Source organism: Loxodonta africana, chromosome 9 (genome assembly GCF_030014295.1).
Source record: "Loxodonta africana isolate mLoxAfr1 chromosome 9, mLoxAfr1.hap2, whole genome shotgun sequence".
NCBI classification, from domain to species: domain Eukaryota; kingdom Metazoa; phylum Chordata; class Mammalia; order Proboscidea; family Elephantidae; genus Loxodonta; species Loxodonta africana.
The window spans coordinates 12669090-12693321 of NC_087350.1; the positions used below are offsets into that span (position 1 = coordinate 12669090).

Consider the following 24232-nt stretch of genomic DNA (forward strand, 5'->3'; position numbering starts at 1 on the left):
TAATCAGTGCTAGAATTGTCATTATACATATTTTTTAATTTCAATAATCCAATACTCTTTCTCGAAATTGCAAGATTTACCTTATTTCTCACTTCCTTGGATGATGACTCTTTAAGACCCTACAGAGCCAATACGTGGAGCCTACAAGTGCACAGGCTCAGAGAGAAAGCAGGGTAGCTGAATAAGGCTCAATCATCACATCTTGTCATTTCCTCTAACGCTCTGAGATTGGGTGGAAGATCACCTGTCTTCTGCGTCCTGTCACCCAAGAATGGAGATGATTTTTATCAGAAATCATGTAAGGTTGCCCTATGATACAAGCTGAAATGCTAAGAAAAGTTGCCAAGATTTTGCTTTTGTCAGTCACAGTAAGTAGCTTTAAAAAAAGATAAGGTGGTTTTCTTGAATCTCTCTAACTTCATCATCTAAGCTGAGATGTGAGTAGAGTTGTACACTGTAGCTGCCGGAGAGAATACCAAGAAAGGCACATCAAGAAGCTGTTTCCTGGCTGCAGAGAATTAAGGGGTGGGCAGTTTCCAGAGAGGCAGAAACTGCCTGGAGGTGCTCTTTTCAGAGTAACTGGGCAAACACTGTCGATGCTGTAAATACAAATATTCTTCGGGTCTTATCAGGTTTATAGTTCAGCTAAAACTCAGAAATCATGAGGCAATTCAAGAGGACCACATTATGGAATGACTTTCTCACAGAATTGTAGCAAAGGGGGGAGAAGAACCCTTGTCTTCTCTGGAGGAATTCTCTGCTTTTCCACTACAACATGACTCCTGTTGCATTTTTCTGCAACATTTCCTTCTTGAGTCAAAATGTCTTCCTACTGGGACAAGATACTATGTTAGTCCCAAAACCCGTTGCCTTTGAGTGGATTCCTACTCATAGTGACCCTACAGGACAGAGTAGAACTACCTCATAAGGTTTCTAAGGAGTACCTGGTGGATTCAAACTGCCAAGCTTTTGATTAGCAGCCATAGCTCTTAACCACTACACCACCAGGGTTGTTAGTGCCAGTAGGGGCATTTTTTGTGGGAAGGCTGTCCGTGTGGAACACTTCTCCTCTGCCTCTCTCCTTCCCCTATACCCTCCCATCCAAAAACCACTGCTGCTGTGAGAGCAGGATTAAAGTTGTTCTCACGTGACTTTTCTTATTGCAACCACTTGGGGTCAGCACCCTCATCTCCCAAGACCAGTTTTTCTACCAAGCCTCTCCAGACGACGAAATGAATACTTTTTCAAATCGTTTTCACCATAATACACTGAAAATTGTGTTCATGATGGGTAAAAAGACAAACGATCCTTCTTTAAAGATGATGACACCACGGTTCCTACAACGATTTAGGACATACATTGATGAGACTGGATTCCAAAAAGCAAGAGTGTGTGATGGAGACAGGTGAAGCTGAAGCTGAGAATTAGGGCTTCATGACCCAGAACGGCCAGCTAGGAGATAGATGGGAGCTAGTGCGTGTGTGGATGGGGATTTGATCTGAGTGAGTAGAACCTTGCATTGGTCTCATGATACCCACCCATTTCAGAGCCATGGGGCCCTAACAACTGAAGATCCAGGGCTAGAGCACTGTATGCACTTTTTCTTCAGAGAAAAAGATTTTCTGCCTTCCTCACCTTTGGGTCTGCTCTCTGCCCACTAAACCTAGGTGCTCAAGAGTGTTTGATGACTATTCAATATCCCAGATAATCAAAATGACCTGCAGAGATTTTGTGAAATTGGTATGCTGGTTTGGTTTGGGTGCTGTGTTTTATGTGTATGGAACCAAGATTGAAACTCAGGCCTTTTGACTGCAAATTCAGTTCTGTTCTTCTGAGGGTAAGTCATATCAGCTTAATGTTTTCTGCCTCTTGGTAGTTTTTTCAGATAACATACAAGGCACTTATTGATTTCAAATTTCTGTTAAACAACGACTAATATTGTTGTAAGTATATCCCCTATCCCCAGTATTACGTGAAGTGTTCTTGGTGCGTGTATTTTCTTTGCTAAACCTGGCCAGTCTATTCTTGGGATGACTCTGAAGTTTGAGGGAATGTCAAAGTTATCATTGTAGATTCTAGACTAAAAAAATACAAATAGGATCGTTGATCCTGGGCATGGAACACTGACTTTATTTCAAAGGAACAATTAACTTTATTCTAATGGAACAAATATATATATATATATAGGAATACACCTTAGTTGTATAAAGAAAAAAAAGGAGGAGGCAGGGCCAAGATGGCAAAATAATCAGACGCTTCCTGTTGTTCTTCTTACATCCAAGACATGAAAAAGAAGTGGATCAATTCTATATGACAGTGTAGGAGCCCAGATCATCAAAGACAAAGCTGAGGAGTTGGACTGAGTGGCAGGATGCAGGAGAGACAGTTCAGAAGCAGCAAAGAAGTACCAGTTGTGAGGTTGCCAGCACCCTGCTGGCTGGGTCAGCTGGTGCATGGCAGGCTGAGGAGAGCAGTAGCATGCAGGACAGGTTTCACCATGTCAGGAGAGGCTGGGCAGTGGAGAGTTTGCAGAAGCCTCTGGATCAGGATGGAAATGGTACTAAACCTGCGAAAGTTAAGTGCAAGCTTCTAACCTCCTGCCTACTGTGTGGGAGTCAAAATAAGCCCTCCCCATCCAAGACTCTAACAGGGGAGAAGAGCCTGTTTTCCCTCCCTGCACCTGACCCCCCCTCCCCCCTGCTGTCCACTCTGACACCACTTAGGCACTATTCAACAACTGCCAGGCCTCTATCCCAGAGCTCAGGGCTGTCCGCACCCAAACTAGACTCTTGGCTATAAAAATTCACCATGCTCCCTCAGCTGGGAAGTCAGGCCAGGAGCTGCCCCTTTGCCTGGACACTGGCATAAAGGGTCTGAGGACATGTAGCACCGTTCACTCCTGCCTGTACCTGTGTGGGCCAATTCAGCATCATGAGGGCATACACTTGAAGCCTGTTTTCAACTGCAACTGTCAAGGGGGAGTTGCAGATTCGTGACATTTGATGTCACCCTGCCCATTAAACAGGGACCTCATCCGCATACATCAGGGACCTGAGGGCTGGAGGTATCACCCAACTCCATCTAGCCACCCAAGACAGGGGTGTGAGAATATGCAGTGCCTCCCGGCCCCTATAGCCAACAGCACTGGGTGCCAAGGACCAGCTGCATCACTCCTTTAATATCCCAAACATCCTGAGAGGTGTACAGCGTTATGCTATTTTCCCAGTGAAGATCCTGAAATGTAGAGGACTTACGGGAGTTTTCTAAAGTCAAATACCAGGAAAGGGAGGAGCCAGGGGTCTGTCCTTCACTCACCGCATTGTCTTTTGATGTTTGATGCGTACACTCCCCTAAATACCTGGGATACACCAGGATTGCCGCTTATGCTGAGGAGGACACTCTATGAGGTGCCTGCATGGTGTTGCCCGGGAACTTTCTGGCACATTGCGTTCCTGAAAATTCACAGGCACTTGGAATAAAATTAGAATTTAGAACATGGAGAAAACAGCATTAGGCTGGGAGAAAACTTTGGTGAATTCCAGGGAGCTTCCAAGTTGAGAATCAGCTACTGAAGGGAATGGGCTGGGGATGTGAGGCCATGGACACCTGGATTTGAGGAGTTAAGTGCAGATTGGAGGGCAAGGACTTGACAATTCTGAGGAAAGACCAGAGGTGTTCTCTCCCCTCATTCTCATCTCTTCGTCTTGATTTTTTTGCCCAACAGAATCTTACTTGCGGAGGTCTCCATCCAGATCCCAGTTAGGAACTTCTCAACACATGAAGGAGGTCACAGGCACCAAATGCCAAACGACTGGAACACCCACTGCTCTGAACATGGGGTCTATGCAAATGCCCAGACAGTCAGACAACTGATGCCTCAGGGCTTCTCAGCCCTTCCTACCAATCCTGCTCACATCTTGCCTTCCACACTCCAGGCATCCAGGTCCGCCATGAACCTCAACATATCTCTGCTTCTCCTGGACTTTATTGTTGTTGTGTAAGGTAAGTTTCCTCTTGTTTGTAAGGAACTATTTTAAATGAAAGTATAAGACCAAATCTACATCAGTTTAACCCTAGAATTTCAGTCATCATTTGGGAAAGAAAGGGAAGAGTGCTTATAGGATGCTCCTTGGAAGATTCCAAAGGCACCTGAGGTCAGTTCTCTTGAACACAGCAGGATGGACCTTCCCAATCCGGTTGAGTGAGATTCTTTCCTGTCCAGAAATAAGGCAAAGGGACTTCCTAACTTCTCTGTCTACTTTCATACCTCATATACACACTATCAGAAGAAATCCTCATAGATATATTTCCAACACATTCCGTTTCGTTCTGTCCTCACCAGAAATAGCATACTACCACTGCTTATTTAGAAGTCCTCTTGAGAATTCATGATAGCATTTCTTAGAGTAAATGCAGAGAAATAGAGAACTACGCCTCTAAGAAGCCAAGCCTTGATCCTGTCAAGTCAAATAAACCACACAGGAAAATCCCTGGGTGTGCTGAGGATCATTTAAGATCTGTTGCCTGGCATTTTTCTAGCAAACAGAAAAAAAGAACCTTCAAGAAAAGTGCAGCCTCCAGGCTCAATTATAGAGACATTAGTTAATGACCAAGAAGGCTGAAAGGTTGAAATGCAAATTCCATTAATAGATGGTTAAGAGACAGAGATATTGATAGGATACCCACAGAAAGCACCCGAAACCAAGCCACAACTTATGAAAAATGGATGATGGAAGTGACCACTGGCGATTTATCAGTGAGCCCTGAGTGGCCAAAGCCAGACTGTCCCCAGGAGTATCCTGAGGACATCAGGTAAAGCTGGAGGAAAGAGCTGGGTAAGTCACATGTGGATCAGGAACACAAGGGACACCTGTATCTTTTCCTTTTCACAGCACCACAATCGTCCAGCAGCAGAGGAGGACAAGAAGAAAGAGTCAATGAGAATTTCTTCCAACAAAATTATCTTTAATCCCAGTTTACAGAGGACTATTCCTTAAATAAAGCTACTGTGCTTCATCTCCCACCACGGAAGTAGATGTGCACCCTGCCCAGGCTCTGGCCTCCTTCTCTGCCCTCATCGCGTCTGTACAACAGCCAAGAAGTACCACTGTGATAGAGGAGGAGCATTACCTAATAAGTATGGGGGAGGAGTTTACAACCCCAATCTATTTACGGGACCCCAACTTGAGGGTCTGACATACAGAAGAGGAAAGCTCACTGCTGGCTAAGAAGATGCTTCCTCCTTTTTCCATGAGTGGAAGGGTCACACTTTCTTTTTAGAGGCAGTGAGAGTTGGACCTCACCCACAGTCAAAGGTTCCCTCCCAGAGACTCCAAGGTCAGCCCCTGAGTAGGGCCGCTTTGCAGCAAGTGATGGAGCTCCGACTTGAGCTGGGATCTTACACTTGGCAGCTGTATGTCCAGGTTGGCTAAGACTGACTGTCTTCGGAGTTCGGGGCTGGGATTCTCCCCAGGTACCCCAAACTCCACGGTGCAGAATGCTGGAGGCAGGCAGAGGACTCTTGGAAAGACTCCAGGGCAGTAGGCTTTCTTGAGATGCCAAGAGGAAGTCAAGGCTGGGGAGTTCCTCCTCTTCCTTTTCTTCTTCACTGGACCCTTGTCCTTTCCCAGGTGTTTCACTAATAGGAGAGGCTTGTAAGGACATTAAGGTTTCTCTGTTTCCCAATCTAAGGGAGGTGCAACCAGGACCCCGTTGAGGAGAAGCTGATTGTTCAGACTTAAGTTCCTGTGACATGGGACTCCACGTAAAGAGAGCAATTTCTTTTGACTTAGACAGAGGACTATAGCCACTGCCATCTTTTGGTAGATCATCTGCATCCAACTTTTTTGTGCTCATTTTCTCGCTCAACTGTAGTTGGATCCTGTGGTTATCTGTGCTCCCTGTGTCTTGACTGGTCCCAGACTCTGTACAAGGTGACTCCATGGTTGGCACACCATAAGTTGGGGGTGCCTCCACACCCACTTTTCCTTTCAATTCCAGCAGTCGCTTCTCCACCAGCTGCAAGGAAGGAAAATGGATAATTACTGATTCTGTACAGATTGTGAGAACACATAGCTGAGTGGGTGGTGGAGACCATAATATTGGGGCAGGATTTAGGGAAGTCAGTCACATGAGTGTCCTTCAATAACTAGTACTGCAGCTCTGCCTGTCCATCCTCTTGTGTGGTTTTCCCAACCACAATGCCTTACCACTCCACTCCTCTTCTTGGCCACTCCATTATCTCTTACCTCCTCATTCTGCACCTGCTCCCACTCCTGGAGCTGGCCTTCCGCAGAAGCCATGACAGCCAAGGCACTGTCGGGTTAGATGAAATCCTGTGGGTTTCATGTTATGATTCTCCCTTCCTCCTCTGGTTTACCTGAGTGAGAGTGAGTCCTTCCTCTTCCTCCAGCTCCTGCCTTAAGGACATGGGATCTACCTGAGAATCTGGTGATAGTAACATTTCCAGGAATTGAGGGTGAATAACTGCTTCTACCTGAGAACGGAAGGAGGAGGCATGCGAACATCCTTGACAAGGAGTAACCAGTGATTTAGAAGTTCTAGAAGAGAATCAATAATCTCCCTCTAGAATTTGCATCCAGTATTGTATTAAAATATCACCACCCCAACCTACACATATGCAGACACTCATACACGCACACATATATACACCAGAAAACAGCACACACATTGATCATGGAGGAAGGAACTGAGCTTAATTTCAATGTCTGGGGTAAAACTCCAGATGTTTGGTGGGTGGAATGCCAAAAGTACAGAACCCACAGACACCAAACCTCAGGTCCCAGCCCACCTTGGTGATAAATGCTTCCTGTGCACACAGCTTGTCAATGTAGCTCAGGAGTCCTGGGTCTGGGTACAGCTCATTCTCTTCCTCTTGTTCCTCATTTGCTTCTTCTTCACATTTCCTATCTGGCTCCACAGTGGCTGAATGGGCAGTTCCCAGTAGATCTTCCATGATTTCAACATACTCTTTGACAGCTTCAGGAGGGATTTCATGGGACCGCTTGGGCTCCCAAGGGTGCTGGGGTCTGTGTTGATGTTGCTTAGGGGGCTGTGCCATGGAACCTCCCTTCTTTGGAATGGACACTATAGAAGGGTTGGAAAGAGGATGTTTATGTGGCAGCAAATTCAGGCTCTTTCCACCTGTTCCGGATTGAATAGTGTCCCCAAAATGTGTGTCAACTTGGCTAGTCCATGACTCCCAGTATTGTGTGGTTGTCCGCCATTTGGGACCTGATGTGATTATCCTATGTGTTGTAAATCCTAACCTCTGTGATGTTAATGAAGGAGGATTATAGGCAGTTGTGTTAATGAGGCTGGCCTCAGTCTACAGGAGTCTACAGTCTACAGGATTCGATTGTATCTTGAGTCAATACCTTTTGAAATGGAAAAGAGAGAAACAAGCAGAGAGGAGAGGAACTTCATGCCACCAACAAAGAAGTGCCCAGAGTGAAGCCCGTCCTCTGGACCTGAGGTCCCAGTGCTGAGAAGCTCCTATACCAGGGGAAGATTGATGACAAGAAAGTTCCTCAGAACCAACAGAGAGTAAAAGCATTCCCCGAGAGCTGGTACCCTGAATTCGGACTTCTAGCCTCCTAGACTGTGAGAGAATAAATTTCTGTTTGTAAATCCATCCACTTGTGGTATTTCTGTCATACCAACACTATATAACTAAGTCACTACCAAACCCCATGTTGTAAAGGCAGAATTATGGAGACACTGACATGGTTCCTGGTAGGGCAGACACACCTGAAGCCACAAACACTGTGAGAGGAGAAGATGTAAGAGGCAGATGGTCTAAGACAGTCAACTTATGGGGAAACCTGAAACTTGAAACTATTTTTTTCCAAGAAGTCTCATTGAGACCCACATTTAAAGCTGATTAGATATTGGAGCCCACCTTTGATAATGCATATGAGACGGTAGTTATAAAACGTGACCACCTCACCACTAGTGTGTAATGAAGTGTAGCAGAGACCCCAGGCATCTGGCAGTCTCTGCTGATAGAAATAGCCATTGCCCCTTCTTGAAAGAAAAGTACCACATGTGAAGACATTGCATTCTCCCAACATAACCAGTCCCTACATACCTCCTTTGACCCCTGGCCCGTAGCTCCTGTTGAACTTGCTTAGCCATACCTGGATGCTGGCCAACCATAGTGGATGAAGGCCCGTGAGGATCAAGATTGCGTGGAGCTGGAGGAAGCAGGCAGACAGACACATTCCTCTGCTGCAACATCTGAATCTCTAACTCCTCCTCTGCCTCAAACTCCATGAACCTGACAAGGGTGAGGGAGGCACAGGGTGTGCTGAGGACAAGGCAAGATGCACCAGGAGCCCCAGGACCAAGCAACAGCCAATTATGGGGCAGTGGAGAAAGATGTGCCTTCAATGAGCTGTCCAGAGGCCCAGTAAGTCCATTTCCCAGGAGACACAAACAAGGTTTGGGTCCTTTACATGTTCAGCACATCATCCCTTCACCTGCAGCACAACTCATTATAACATAGGAAGGATGTGAAGGAAATGAGCCCTGCCTTCTTGGAAGCTCGTCCTGACACAGCCCTTAGTGCTCACTGCCTTTCCATACCCTTAGCACCTGATGGCACACCACAACGCTGACACTGGTTGGTTGAATTGAATCAGACCTATATGACACACAGCAGGACCCACTCATGCACACCGTTCTCCAAGCCTCTCCTGCTCTTGCCTAAAACACACAGTAGAGGTGACAGCCAGAACTTGGAATGGGATGAAGGTGATTGCAGATAACACCAAGGACTAGTTCTAGAGTCCTGGTCCTAGTCTCAAGCTTTGAGGCCTTGGGATATAAACCAGATGGGCAAGTGGTCCAAGAGACATTTGGAAAAAGGTGGAATGTGAGGTTTCACAAAAGCCTCAGGCTCCTCTGATGATTTTTTTTTTAAACCAAGGAAGGAAAGGCAATGAGGGACAGAAACACGTCCAACACGGTGACTGAGATGCTGCCTTCTCCTGAACACACCTTTCCAGCTTGGGCCATTCTTGGATGGTTGTAGAACACTTTTTTACCAGTTGTCATGAGGAAGAGTGGCCCCAAATTCCCTGTTACCTATATGGACACTGAGGCAAACAGGAACTTGTCTGGTACAGCACATCCCCTCACTGCAAAGTATCTAGAGCTTGGACTATATCTCCATGGGTAGCCACAGTGTTTATTCCCATTCTGTCTTAACACTGCAGTATTGGGGCATCCACAAATCCAACATGTAGAAGGGGTGAATTTCTTAAAGAATGTAGAACAGAAAACTTGAAGCAGTGAATGTGGTGGTAGAAGTTGTCTGCGGGTAGAGCGGGATCATCAGGGAACCAGGAGCCCTTTGTACATGCACACCTCCTCCTCACACACACCCTCTGATTTGTACCAACACTCCCTCTTCATTCACACCTCATCACTCAGTCCCAACAGGGCCAGGATGCCATGGACTCACTTTTGTGCCATCTCATAGAAGATCATCCGGTCAAAATTGCTTTTGCGCTGCCATTCCTGTACAGACCGCCAGAGTCCCTCCTCCAGGGTCATGGTGGGCTTCAGTCTAGCCAGGGATCGCAGGACTGGGCTAAATACCCATGTGTGTTAGTAAGTTTTGAGAAATACATATTCCATCCCCATCTTGACCCCACGCCTACATACGTCTTCTGCCCATCATCACATCTATCTTGCTATTTGTCTGTGTCCATCCCTCTTCCAGTGTCTTAGATTTCAAGTGCTTTTGCTCCTAGGATACCACTGGCTGTTTTGGAACCCAGGGAATCCCTAAGACTGCTTGAAATTTGGGTTTAGTGGACTGTGTCTTTATTCCTGGGAGAGTGTTCGGGAGTGGGGGAGGGAGGAAGATGCCTTCAGTCTTTCAGCCACTGAGAGCAACATGTATGTGTAAAAACATCCTGTGGAATGTGATCAGAGTTCCATATTGATTGACCTGTTGGGAAGCTCAGGTTTGAGAGAGATGTAGGGTCTGCTCTGAAAAGATAAAGCTTCCCACATGACTAATCACTCTGCCTTTCATTCACAGAAGCCCATGACCCCGCACTTCATTGCCAATTTCCACTCACAGACACTGTAGCTAGGAAAATTTCGCTCTTGTGGGTACTTTTTTTTGGACTACACTTCATATATTAGGTCATATCATCTTCTTAGCTCTCCCCTTAATTAACCGATTTTGTCTCCTTATTTGATGAGATACTCTAGGGTGAGGTTGTACAATGCCCTCCTCAGGATTACAAATCTAAGGAGGACAGAGCCCAAGCCTTTCATCACTATGCATACTCTACCACCTCCCTGTTGTAACTGGAATTCTCCAGAGGAATGAGGATGGGAGTAAATGTAAAGTGGTTGTCCTAGGCCTTGCCCATTTCTCGTCTCCTGTGGCAATGGCCAAAATATGCTCAGCTCCTATGTTTGGAGGTAAAGAGCAGTGGAAGAACGTAGTGTTTGTGATCTGAGACCAAAATTCACATCATGGCTCCTGACTTTACCGCGGTGTTTAAAAAAACCAAAACCAAACCCTTTGCCATTGGGTTAATCCCGACTCATAGTGACACTACAGGACAGAGTAGAACTGCCCCATAGTGTTTCCGCGGAAGGGTGGTGGATTCGAACTGCTGACCTTTTGGTTAGCAGCCATAGAACTTAACCACTGTGCTACCAGGGCTTCTACCACAGTGTTTATAGTCTTCTGTAAATAATACTTAAGGTAACAATTCAAATATATAGATTGACTTCATGTACAAAGTGGTCAGCATTAATCGAGATAAGGCATCTGCAAGTGTTCTACACAGGGAGGTGCAGCTAATATTATCAGGAATATATCTTCTCATAACATATCCCATCACCCTCATGACCTTCTCTCAAGTGTTCCTAAAGAGCCTAACCTCCATTGTGTCTCCCCAAGATCTCTTTATTTGAAAGCTGCCGGATAATCTCAGCTGATTAGGGCACTCACATGAGAAAGCAGGAAAGAGCTTCTGTATCAGGGCTTTGGGGATGGTGCCTCTGGGCCAGAGACTTGAAGCATTGCCAACGTCGGTAGTTCTGGTAAACACTCTGGGAGTTACAGGAGGCGTCATCCAGTGAAGGTCTGGATTGTGTGGCAGCCAGGCTTTCCTTCCCAGAGGAAGCATGTTGGCCCGAGCAGGCCTTCACTTGGGGGAAAATGGAGGCCAGCTGGGCAGCTGGTGGTGGAGCTTGAAGAGAAAGAGTTGGGGACCAAACTCCCCTATAAGCCTGAGTACCCACAACAGAAGTGTCAGGGATCACAGCAGAGGCTTCCCCAAAAGGGGGTGGAACATGCTCAAGTGCCCCACTGGCAGCCCCTGGGGTACTGCAATTAAGTGGGTTCTGCACCATGACAAAGGTCTGAATTCCAGGCAGCTCTGCTGATCTCCCTTCTGTCCTCACTTGAACAATGACCTTGCCAGACCTGGCCCCACTGGGGCCTGAATCCCCAACGCTTGGCACCAGAAGTGTCCTGGGGAAAGCAGAGAGGCCCAGAGGGATGCCTGGAGGGCATGGTGAAGTCATGAGGGGCAGCGGGTGCCGCTCCCAGGGTGTTCGGTGCGGGACTCTGGGAGTGTGTCGCGGAAAGGGTAGTGCAACAAAAGGAGACATGGAGGCACCAGGATTCATGGTCATATCTGGTCCCAGCATTGGAGTTGCTGTTGAGACAAAGGAAAAGGGTAAATGGAGGAGGAGGAAAGGCAACCAGGTGTTAGGTCATCCGAATTCCCTGCCTGGTCACTGGGAATCAGCAAATGAATCTCAACTGATTGGTAGCAGTATGGAAGGGGGAACTGGTGAAGACTGCAAAAAATCCCTGGAGTGATTTAGGTGTTTCTTCCTTCCAGTCGAGAAGATCTCTGCTAGAGAAGTTGTAAGCAGTTCAACCAAGGCCTCTGTCTACCAAGAAGTAAAAGGCCCAAGCTATCACTGACTCACAGAATCTGTATCAGGAATCCCAGGCAGACAGGCTGCCACTCTCATAAGCTGTTTCCAACCCGTGGAACAGGGTTGACATCCACTCCGAAATGCCCTCAGTGGGCTCACTAGCAGGGAAGGGACTTTCTGAAGTAGAAAGTGTCCTCCGAACTTTCTTGAAGGAGTGAGTCTTCAAAAGAGTGCTTTCCTCATCTCCTCCTGAGTGTTTCTTTTCATGATGCACACTATAAAACCCCTTTCCTCTTTCCCTAACCTTCTGTCTCATTTTTCCAATCTTCCTCTTCAGGCTCCCTAGGTGGGATATTCAGGATGGTGTTAAGGGTCCACTCCTCACTCCTGCTCAGACAGCTTATCCCCAGGGGAAATGTCAAATTTGAATTCCCAAGGGTTGGAGGGGTGGCAGGAATCTGATAACACACCCCCTCCCCTCCAGGCCTACCTCCTTCTGAAGACATCTCCACAGGCTTGGGTACCGAACACAGCTCCCTGGCAGGCTTCAGCAAGTGAAATCACCTTGTCCTGGACTCAGAGCGTGATCTGGCTCCAACAGATGCTCATGGATCCAAGAAAAGGAGGGAAAATTTGAATCTAAACAGGAGTAGAATGTAGGACTCCAGACATTCTACAGTGGGGGAGGGGTGGAGGGCAGGTAGGGATGAGGAGACATTCCATGAAAGGGATCTGACAGGTAGGCAAAAGCTACCTGTTTCCTTCAAATTATGGTTGACAACACAAATTGTGTGAACGTCTTAGGGCCATTTGTGGGTTCTTTCTCAGATCCACAGCACAAAGGCTCTACTCTAGACTTCAATTCTTATCAACATACCTAGTTTTGAGCCCCTACACCCACCCTGTTTCCCAAATCTAGGTGGTAGGTTCTTGAATTATTGTAAGAGCACCAGTACTTCATGAACAAAGTTCAGAACACTTTGTCTAATGGAAGGTGGGTTACATATAGAGACAAGGAATCCGAGTGTTTGAAATTACAGTTTTCTGAGAAGTTCCATTGTGTTTGGTGTGTGTGTGCATACAGTATTGTATGCATTGTTGTTTAGGAAGCAGTCCTTGTGTCCCTGAACTCCTGTTCATTACTGAAAACTGGGGGCTGCAGCATGGCCAGCCTTACTCATGATCCTTTTTCCAGGAAAGCCCCACAGTATTAAAGGAAGGCGGACAGCCTCTAATTCCATGAGCAGAAGTAGATTCCTGTTGTTTCTCAGATTATCATATTGTACATTCATATTTAAGTATCTTATTCCTCACCATGACTGTAATTCTGTCTTTAAAGAAAGATACCTCTTCATAGTTGAAAAATCAAACAGTTTTTAAAGATTGTGCAGTGACAACTCCTCCCCCCACCCCCACACCTTTTCTAGGCAACCAAATTCTCCATCTCAGTGGAAATCGATGATATTTTCTATTTCTTTTTCCTCTTTCCAATAATATTGTATGCGACTGAGGGTAACTAACACAAGCTATGCTCATTTATCAAAAGTTCTTTCAGTTCCCTTTTTTTCATTATACAATGAAGGTGTGTTCCAATACATATATATATATATATATATTCCCTTAAAATTAATGCAATCCTGTATGTTTATACTTTTTTTTTTCCTTTCTGGATCAATGATCCTATTTGTATTCTTACATATACCCTAGATTCTACAATGAGAACTTCAACATTTTCGTGAGCTTCAAATTACCCCCAAAATATGCTTGCAGGACTTAGCAAGTAAAATACAGGACTCCAAGGAATCCCTGTGTAACATGGGGACATGCTTTTGAGAACACTGCAACAACAGGATTCCACAAAAACATTATTCATTGTTTCTCAAAAATTTGAAGTTGACAAGTGGCCTGTATTTTATCTGGCAAACCTACCAGAGGAAAAAAACAAAAATAAAAAAACCTTAGCATTTATGACTTACTCACCCTCATAAGAGCAGAACTGAATTTGCAGTCAGAAGGTCAGAGTTGGAATCTTGGTTCCATAAACATAAAACACAGCGCCCAAACTAAACCAGCACACCAATTATACATAATCTTTCAGGTCATTTTGATCATCTGGGATATTGAATGGTCATCAAACGCCCTGGAGCTCTTGGGCTTAGTGAGTATGGGAGTAGATATACGGACAAGGGAGCAGAAAATCTATTTCTCTGAAACTAAATGAGCTTAGGAATCAACTTGAGGAATCAACAGCCCTGGGTTCTTCAGGTGTTAGATAGAGCCCCATGTCCCTAAAATGAGTGGGTATCTTGAGGCCAAAACAGGATTCTACTCACGAAAGTCAAATCAGACACACACTTGCTCTCATCTAACCCCTACCTGGCCATTCTGAGCCATGAAGCCCTACACACATCCTTGCTCTTTGTAATCCAGGCTCATCAAGGTATGTGCTCATATCTTTGTGGGAGTCATGGTAGAATGTTGATTAAATATGTTTGGCTTTTTTTTTTTTTATCATGATCGTATTTTTCATTGTATTAAAATGAGTTGAAAGAGCACTCATTTTGTTGTTTTAAGAAGAGACACTTGATGCAAAATTCTTCATGGGAGATGAAGGGTGCTGACCCCTAGTGGTTGCAGTGAGAAAAGTAATGTGAGACCAACTTTAATCCTGCTCTCACAGCAGTAGTGAACTTCAGATGGGAGGGTGTAAGGGAAGGAGAGAGGTATGAAGGAGTGTTCCACACTGATAGCCTTCACTGAGAAAATTTCCCTGCTGGCACTAACTTAGATTCTTGTCACTGGAGAAGATATTTTGACTCAAGAGGGTAATGTAGAAAAAGGCTCTAGCAGTGGTATTGTAGCAGAGAAGCAGAGAATTGGAAGCTCAGAGGAGATAAGGGTTCTTCTCCCCTCTTTGCTACAATTATGTGACAAAGTCATTTCATAATGTGGTCCTCATGAATTGCCTCGTGGTGTCTGAGTTTTACCTGGAATATAAACCTGATAAGACCCAGTGAATATTTCTACCTTCAGCATCCACAGTGTTTGCCCAACCACTGTGAAAAGACCGCCTCTACGCAGCTTCTGCCTCTCTGGAAATTGCCCACCCCTTAATTCTCTGCAACCAGGAAGCAGCTTCTTGCGTGCATCTATCTTTGTATGTTCTCTGACACCTACAATGAACAACTCTACTCATGTCTTAGCTTAGAATGATGCAGTTAGATTCAAGAAAAACCTCCCTGATATTTTTAAAAGCTAGTCATGGTGCTCGATAAAAGTAAAACCTTGGTGACTTTTCTTAGGACTTGAGCTTCTACCATGGAGCAACCTTAAATGCTTTTCAATCTAGGCCGATGGTGGGGCAAATCAGTGCATCTAGGCCGTCAAGAAAAGCAGACTTGTTCTTTCATTCTTCTGCTTGCCAGTGAGTCCATGAATTTTTTCCCATTGTACATATTTACCTAGATTTAGGACCACTGGATTCGAATGAGTGAGCCCAGAGCCAATGATTTAAACATTGCATTGTGGAGGAACATTAATGTCTACATTCTGCAATTTCTGTGTCTACTGCCTGAAAAATATTCAACATGGAAGCATATGTGATTAAATTAGCCCATATGAAATTTATGAATATTGGCCCTGAAAGAGCAAAGCCAAAAGTCCTTTGGAACTGGCTCTCTGACCATCCCTGTAGAAAAGCTCTATGACCTGCACTGACCACTGAAAAAAATCATCTCTATTTTTGGGTCGTAGAACACAGACGACAGACGATCTTCCACCCAACGTCAGAGCATTGGAGGAAATGACAAAATGTGATGACTGAGTCTTAGTCAACTACTGTGATTTCTCTCTCAGCCTGTGCACTTGGAGTCTCCATGTGTTGGCTCTATAGGGTCATGCAGGGAGTCATCCAAGGGAGTGAGAAAAAATAGAAATATTGCAATATCCAGAAAAAGGGTATCTGATCATTGAAATTTTTCTTGAAAAAAAAAAAAAGCCTTAAAAGGAATACAATGATGGAATTCTGGTGCAGATATTTTAAGGGCTAACAGCAATAATTATATTATTAAAAAAAAGGATTTTTTTTTTCCCACAGTACCTGCTATGCAGAAAGGAAGGAAGTAACAGTGGCTGAGACGTATTCCTAATCACAAAACAGGAGAAAAGTAAACTGAAGGACACATATCAAGGACCTTTCCCTCAAGAGATCTGTTAGCATGCGTTCCTAGAAGATTTGTAGAGCCAGGGACAGTGATAGGGTATAGTGCATGTAAAAATGGAAATACAATGTAGTCGGAAGTGTAGAGAATGGGAATTCCAGAACACTTAATTGTGTTCATGAGGAACCTTTACACAGATGAAGAGGTAGTTGTTCGGACAGAACAAGGGGATACTGACTGATGTAAAGTCAGGAAAGGTGTGCGTCAGGGTTGTATTGTTTCACCTATTTAATCTGCATGCTGAACAAATAATATGAGAAGCTGGGCTATGTGAAGAAGAACGGGGCATCAAGATTAGAGGAACACTAATTAACAACCTGGGTTATGCAGATGACACAACCTTACTTGCTGAAAGTGAAGAGGACTTGAAGCACTTACTAATGAAGATCAAAGACCACAGCCTTCAGTATGGATTACACCTCCACATAAAGAAAACAAAAATCCTCACAACTGGACCAATGAGCAAAATCATGATAAACGGAGAAAAGATTGTAGTTGTCAGAAATTTCATTTTACTTGGATCCACAATCAACAGCCATGGAAGCAGCAGTCAAGAAATCAAAAGACGCACTGCATTGGGCAAATCTGCTGCAAAGGACCTCTTCAAAGTGTTGAAGAGCAAAGATATCACCCTGAAGACTAAGGTGCCTGACCCAAACCATGGTATTTTCAATTCCATCATATGCATGTGAAAGCTGGACAATGAATAAGGAAGACTGAAGAAGAATTTACGCCTTTAAATTGTGGTGTTGGCGAAGAGTGTTGAATATACCATGGAGTGCCAAAAGAACAAACAAATCTGTCTTAGAAGTACAACCAGAATGCTCCTTAGAAGCAAGGATGGCGAGACTGCATCTTACATACTTTGGACATGTTGTCAGGAGGGATCAGTCCCTGGAGCAGGACATCATCCTTGGCAGAGCACAGGGTCAGCGGAAAAGAGGAAGACCCTGAACGAGGTGGATTGACATAGTGGCTGCAACGATGAGCTCAAGCATAACAACGATTTTAAGGATGGCACAGGACCGGGCAGTGTTTGTTTCTGCTGTGGATAGGGTCACTAGGAGTCGGAACTGACTGGATGGCACCTAACAAGGACAACAAGAAGGAAGTTCACAGGCAGGTGATGTGAAAATCAAGCATTTCTTATTGCAAGGCAGTCTGGGAGGTTTCAATTATCAGCAGGGCTGCCTGAGGCAAAAATAGCCCTCGGATGATGGAGTTTTGTCCTATGGGGTCGCTGTGAGTCAGAATGCACTCACAACAAAGGTATGCTTTAGGTAAGAAGCCCTCAGGGTGCAAGGCTAAGCCCTCCCTGCTTGAGGAGCTCACGCATGCGCACAGCCTCCTGGGACAAGGCTCTGGGGCGCGCGAACTGCCGCCCTCTAACGGCCTCAGGCGTCAGTTGCAGAAGGTCCCCTTCAGGGAGGCGCGCGGCAGGAGCAGGGAAGGCAGGGTCCCTAAGGGTAGGTCTCGCGCTGGGCTGGGCTGTGCCAGGGCGAAGCCTCAGACCCTGCACACAGGAGCGCACCGCTCTTCCGCTTTCTCATAGGTCAGTTCTATTACAAAGGAAGGTAAGGGACACGCAAACATCCTTGGTAATGTTGCTGCTATGCTTTACCCTCCTGTAGGCTCTTGGGTTATTTGCAGGCGTGGGTTTTGTACAGGGAGATCCCCTTTCATGGTGTAGAATTCAGTGCCCTCAGGTTGCTAGCTTGTCCTGTGCTGGCAGTATTTATACCACGGGAAATGGCAAAGGCTGCATCTCAGGACTGCAGTGATTGTTTTCCTAATTGGTGGACAGAAAATGAGGGGGGAATTTTCCAGAATGCCTGTTTCAAATGACAAGTGTGTCAAGTCATTATCTGTTACATTCTGAAGAATACCTAATTTTGAACAGCCTTTAAGGATTTGAAAGGCACTCTCCATTTAAGCACAGAAAGAGCTCCTGTCAAGGAAAATCTGTCACGTTCCAGCCTAGGACCTCACGTCTCTTAGGTCTTCCTTGTTAACATAAGAAACCTATCAACCAACATTCATGTTCAAATGACACTGATTTGCTCAGGAAGTCAGTGACTTTGCTGAATTGACTAAAAATCAAGCATTTATTTGTAGTGTCGTGCATGGAATCATGATTGACTTCCAAGCATGGTGGGTAAAGGATGCAAGAGGTTTGCCAAGATCTACAAAAGCCTCCTGCTAATGACGTGTGTATAAACGATTTCCAGTCACGAGTACTGCATGTTCGATTGAAATCAGTGAATTATGTGCCACTCCTCCATGTATATCCGGGACATTTTGTAGGTGTGTATAACTCTGCAGAAAGCCGGTGTGGGTGTGTAATCCTTTGCCAGCACACAACTGTGTGTGCATTTGAGGCTGTAAGGTGCTGTTTTTGTGTTTCTATACCGGAGCAGCGGAGTGAGTGTCTGTGGAGAAGCTGTCGGGGGTCAGTGTTTGTACCTGAGGAGATAAGAAAGTTTTGTGTTTGATTTTTGAGGGTAAAGTACTTGTGCAGTGTTGTGTATTGTGGAAATAGGGTGGAGATATAGTCGCAGGCCTCATATGGTGTGTGGGAACTGAGGGGTGTGAGTGCTTTTGTCCCTACTATTTGGGAGTCTGTTGGAAATGTGTTTCTATGAATTCACAGTTTGGGGGTTGTGTGTGTGTTGAATGGGTTCTTGGGAAGTTGATATTTGTATTGTATTTGGTGGTGTCTGCATGAATATGTGTGGTTCAGTACAAGTGTGTTTTTGTAGGGTTTGGAATGTGTTTCCCTGCTTTACAATGGGCATCTGAGGGAGTGTGCCTGTGTGTATTAGTTTGGGTGTAGGGCCTGTTCTTTATGTTTATTTGGGGAACGAGGGAAGATCACTGGTGTGTGCACAGGGCATGCTGTGTGAATGTGTTGCTTTGGGTGCTTTTCTGGAGTTGCACATGCATTCTTCCATGTTTGGTCTGGGTTGGCATGATAATGTATCGTGGAAAATTGGGGATTGGTTTCTGTTGGAGTATTTTGGATTGTTGAACTATGTGTAGGTAGGCAGTGTGAGGTTATATTGGTATTGGAACCTGTAGTATTGCCAGGTGAAAAACCCAGGTTTTGCTCAGCATGACTTGTTATAGCCAATAAACAAGAGGCTGAGGTGGGAGATCAGGAAGATGCCTTAATTTCCCTGTACACAGAAAGGAACAATCCGGACTGTTGCCTCCAAGACTGCTCACAGGCACCTTGGGGAGGTAAGCTTTTACAGAGAAGAGACAAGGAAATGCAAATTCCTCATGAATATTCAGGACTGACCTTCAGGCAGGAGCTCAGAGCTTGGTGATGACTATACCTTTTCTTTAGACAAGGATTCTATCCCCAGGATGGCAAAAGAGGTTGATTCTCTTTCATTAGGATGTTAAGTCTCTACCCAGAGGCAGGTGGAGGCCATCTATGGCCCTTTCTGTAGTCACCTTGTCGAGGACAAGTTTAAAAGAATGTGCAGCTTATTCTGCTCAGTGTGGGAGGATAAGCCAGAGCAGGTGTCTCTCAGAAGGGTTAGGCTCTGAGGCTGCCTGCCTCAATAGGGCCATATTTTTGCCAACTTTTAGTATCCTGGATAATTTAGGTTATGTTTGGGGTATGAGGACAGTTGTATGTGTAATGAGTTTGTGTGTTTCATGAAGGGGCATGGCCGTTTGAATGAATATTATCTAGAGCTAGGTGTAATATTTTTCAGTAGGGAGTATGGTATGTAACGTGAAATGAGGAGGCGTGTATCTGATGAAAAGATGGGGCTGTGTATTTGCACAGGGAGTGGGAGAATTGTTTTTACATGTAGTAGATGCAGGTTGACATGGTTATGTGTGAGATACTGAGAATGTGGCTGTTTCGGAACATGAGATAATGGACCCGGAACGGGGTTCCAGTGTATTTATTCAGGATGTGCAAGAGATATTTCATTGTAAGTGGGGAGTATACACTGGTGTGTGTAAGTCAGGAGTGGGTGGGTGAATTATTCTTGGAGTATTCTACACGTGTTTCTTTGGAGAATATTAGGGTGTTTCAAGGTGTGTTTGGGCATGTTCGGATGTTGAGGAAGTGAGGCTGTATTCTAGAGACGTGTGATAATCTATAGTGTTTTGGGTGATGTACACTTTGAGGATTTGGGGGTATTTGTGTGTGTCTGTGTATGCTGTCTCTGGCATGTGTGAGCGCATGGGTGCATAAGGGTATGGGTTGTGTATGTATGTTAGCTAGAGTGCAAGGATTGTTGATGTTTTGAAGTTTTACCTGCATCTCTGAATGTGTGAGGTGTATACCCATGGTTGGGTTTTGAGTGAGTGTATGGAGGGCTTGTATCTGTATGAAGGCAGTTAGGGTTCTTCTTTGTGCCAATTCTGGTCTAATTCTTGCAGAATTTGGTGGGATAGCTCGTATGTACGTTTTCAGTGTTCATGGGATGTACTTATATGTTAATAATACAGTTTGTATGTGGTTGTGTGTGTATTTGGTTTCATTGGTTTTCTGGGGTGTTTATTCTGGAAGATGTGGAGGTTCAGGATGTACATTTGGAAACTGAGAGGGTTTATATAAATTGTGCATGCATTTGGGAATTGTGTGTTATGTATGTTTTAGAGATGTAGAATTTCGTGTGGGTCTGTTTTTTTTTATGAGGTGAGATTTTGAACTTGGTGGTGTTAGAGAGCTTGATTGTATGTATTCAGTGAGTATATCTGGGTCCTCTTGGTTGTACATGTGTGTGTTCAGGCACGTGTGGAGAGTATATACATAGCTGTAGGAATGGCTGTGAGTATTCACAGTCCATAGGGTTTTTGTCTTAAGACTATAGGCAGTATGAGGTGGTATGTTTGTGTATTCAGGGTGTGGGTAGTAGTTATATGTGTGTGTTCAAGAGTTGTGAGGAGCTGTGTCTCCTGGAAATGTACAGTGATACTTGGTTTACATATTAGGGATGGGTGTTAAGGGTCCTTCTCATTGTGCAGGTGGAATGTGTGTACGTACTAATAGGAAAGTGGATCAGGTATGCTGGAATCAGCTCCTGTTAACTTGGAATAGTAGACGGTGCTTATCTCTGCCCAAGTGTGGGTCAGTGACATCAGGCTGGTAGCTTCAGATGGGCCATGGCGGGATTATTTGTATCAGGGAAATTGTCAATCTCTACAAATCAAGATTTACCACACTCCCCCCCGCAGAGAGGATTGATAAGTTTTTACCGACACGACACTGATCAGTGCATGTCTGTGTGTGTGTGTGTGTGTGTTTAAGTGCGTTTAAGTGTATGTGTCTGTGCATGTCCCTGTGTGTCATTAAAATGTGCTAAGCAAGAACATTTAGGCATCATTGGGGTACTCTACTGGAGGTTGTGAGTGGAGCATCTGGGGGACTTGGGCCCTTCTGTGTGTCCATGGAAAAGGGATGTGGCAATATTGTATTCTTTCATCTCCCTTTTTCAAGCTCTATGCTTAATAAACAATCTGAGAAGCTGGACTATATGAAAAAGAATGGGCATGAGGTCCGGAGGAAAGTCATTGACAATCTGGGATATGCAGCTGACACACCTTGCATGCTGAAAATGAAGACTTGAAGCACTCCCTGATAAAGGTGAAAGACTATAGTCTTCAGTGTGGATTATACTGAACATAAAGAAAACGTAGACAAATTTGAAGTTGTCAAGGGTTTTATGCTCCTTAAATCAACAATGAAGACCCATGGAAGCAGCAGTCAGGATACCAAAGGACATTTTGCATTGTCAAATCTGCTGCCACACCCCTTAAATTTCTAAAAATGAAAGGTGTCACATTGACATTTTGTATTGGGCAAATCTGCTGCAAAAGACCCCCTTAAATTTCTAAAAATGACGGCATACCTGACCCAAAACTGGCTGCCTTTCTGTACCGTCAAAGAGCACTGGTAACCAGGAGGTAGGGAAAATACACCTGGGCCTGGGAAGAGAAGGCCCCAAGAACCCTAAGTTGACGGGACCTCAGTTGGCTGAGAAACAGCCAGATACAAGGTTAAACAGCCAGAATCCCTCCAACCTTGGCTGTGGGTAGGGTGAATCTTCTGATGTGCCCCTGTGCTGAGATGTGTGAGATAGAGGCAAAGGTCTCAGTCACACCTGAGCAGATATGTGGGGCCAAGCCTAGATCTGGTGAGTCAGAGCAGCTGACAGGTGAGGCAATTGAGGAACTGGGTCTGTGTTCCTTGAACAATCTGGAAGAAGATGACAGATGCCCTATTTATAGTAGTGCTTCCCAGCCACACCCCTTGTCTTTTCTGTCACAGGAGGCCTCAGGAACCCAAGAGAGAATGGATTGGATTTCCCCTGGTTTGTCTCATCTCTTAGTTCTGATCCCTACCTTCCCAGGCAGGGTTGGTGCCAGTTCCTTGGAAGTGGGAGAAGCAGGGCAGGGGTTGGGGTGGGATAAGGACAGGGGAGGGCATGGGGAAGCTCTGTGCCTGAGGGAGGGCAGGGAAGTTGGATCTAGAGAGCTTGGGGAGACCCACCTGTGAATAGACATAGCTCTTAACTTCCCTGAGTCCTTTCTTTTCTGAAGCCTCAGGATGCTGCTAGCGCTGGGAGTCTCACCTCAGCCTTTCCTGTTTTTCTGATAGGGTAACCTGACCTTCTTTATTTTCCCCCATATCATGTTTAGCTTCAAACACAACAGAGGGTGTCAAATGACCATGGTGGACCCCAGTTGACTCCACACGTGGCTCCTACCTCACTTTGACCCACCAAGGACTTCTGAGCCTTATGGTGAGTCTCCTTCATGGTGGTAGATTCTACTGCCCCAAAGTATACCGACACCTCCTTCTGGAATAATCCAGTAACTGCTTCTTTGTAGTACCAATGGATTACTTGCAGCTTGCCCAGCCTGCTTCATATGCTATTCCCAACATGATGACCTACTTTGTAGTAGTTATATACTCTTGTTGGCAGAATAGTGATTGGCCTGCTTTTATACTGTAAAATATCACGTATTTTTAAATACAGTATGTAATCAGTAATACATGGTAGGATTTCATAGGTTTTCTTTTCATTTGGTTTTGAAAATTCTTTTTGTCATTGCTTGGTTTTTAGCAATCACTCCTCATGCTTTCTGCCTCCATCCCTCCTAGCCATTAATCTGCTCTATATCTTTGCATATTGTAGATTTTCAGGTAAAGTGGGATCCTTCTTGGGATTTCATTTATTTCACTCAGAACAGTGTTTTCAGGGTCCATGCATTTATCGCATGTTTCACAACTTCATTGCTTTTTATGGTTGAATAATATTGTGTGTAACTATAGGTCGCATTTTGCGTTTCCATTCATCTATTTTTTTTTTTTTTTGCACAGCAGGGGAACACATTTACTTTTCAGTTCCTGGTTTCAGTTCATGGCTTCAGCCCCCAACCCCATGTTGCTTTATATGGTGAAGATGATGGTGGTGCCCGTGGTGCCTCACTCCTGGGGTGGGCGGGGAGAGGGACATTTAGGAGGACAGGGCTTGGCACAGGGCTTGGGGGGGTATGGAGGGGAGCATGGCGGGGGGTACAGAGGGGCACTTTGGTGCGCATGGTGATGGGCACTTGTTGCTAGGCACTTGTCAGAGCACAGTCGCAACAGCTTCCTTACACAGCTGGGCTGACATTTGGACTCACACTCTTGTTCACACTTTTGTTCACCCTTGGGCTCAGTCTTTTGTTCACTAGATTTACTTTTATCATCACTCGACATTGTTTCTTGATTTTCTGCCCCCCCCCCACCTACCGCCCCCGTCTTGGTATAGAACTTGACAAGTAGTCGAGGGAAGTGGATGTTATGGCTATGCTCAGGAAGGTGGGCTTTCCCTCTGGTTCCTCCATCCAGCTCTGAAGAATCCAGGGAAGGGGGGAGGGGGACCCCTCATCTGTGAGATCATGCCCAGCATCATCAAGGAGGTATCGTTGTGTGGCTGCAGAGCTCCAGCTCAACACCAGAGCTTGTTGTGAGAATAGACCTATGAGTAATCACCCTCTTTGCTGTGCCAACTCTTCCCTCAAAATTCATGCTGGTGAAACCAGACTGCACTGAA

General features: G+C 45.2%; 1 protein-coding gene across 1 annotated transcript; it reads right to left on the minus strand.

Moving 5' to 3' along the window:
- Positions 1 to 5214: 5214 nt before the first annotated feature.
- Positions 5215 to 23895, minus strand: LOC135232405 (NUT family member 2G-like). Its single transcript, XM_064290964.1, has 9 exons — positions 23794 to 23895; positions 18573 to 18626; positions 17496 to 17676; positions 11003 to 11714; positions 9488 to 9616; positions 8160 to 8299; positions 6812 to 7107; positions 6380 to 6496; positions 5215 to 6018 (listed from the first exon to the last, which is right to left on the minus strand). The coding sequence occupies exons 1-9, from the start codon at positions 23893 to 23895 to the stop codon at positions 5215 to 5217; spliced, it is 2535 nt and encodes an 844-aa protein (XP_064147034.1).
- Positions 23896 to 24232: the final 337 nt, after the last annotated feature.

Coding starts and splice junctions, on each gene's coding strand:
- LOC135232405 (XM_064290964.1), bottom strand. CDS start 23,895: ATGTCGAGTGATGATAAAAGTAAATCTAGTGAACAAAAGACTGAGCCC. Junction 17,677..18,572: donor ACACTCACTCCGCTGCTCCG/GTATAGAAACAC, acceptor TCCTGTGTGCAG/GGTCTGAGGCTTCGCCCTGG. Junction 6,019..6,379: donor AAGGACTCACTCTCACTCAG/GTAAACCAGAGG, acceptor CCTTCCTTGCAG/CTGGTGGAGAAGCGACTGCT.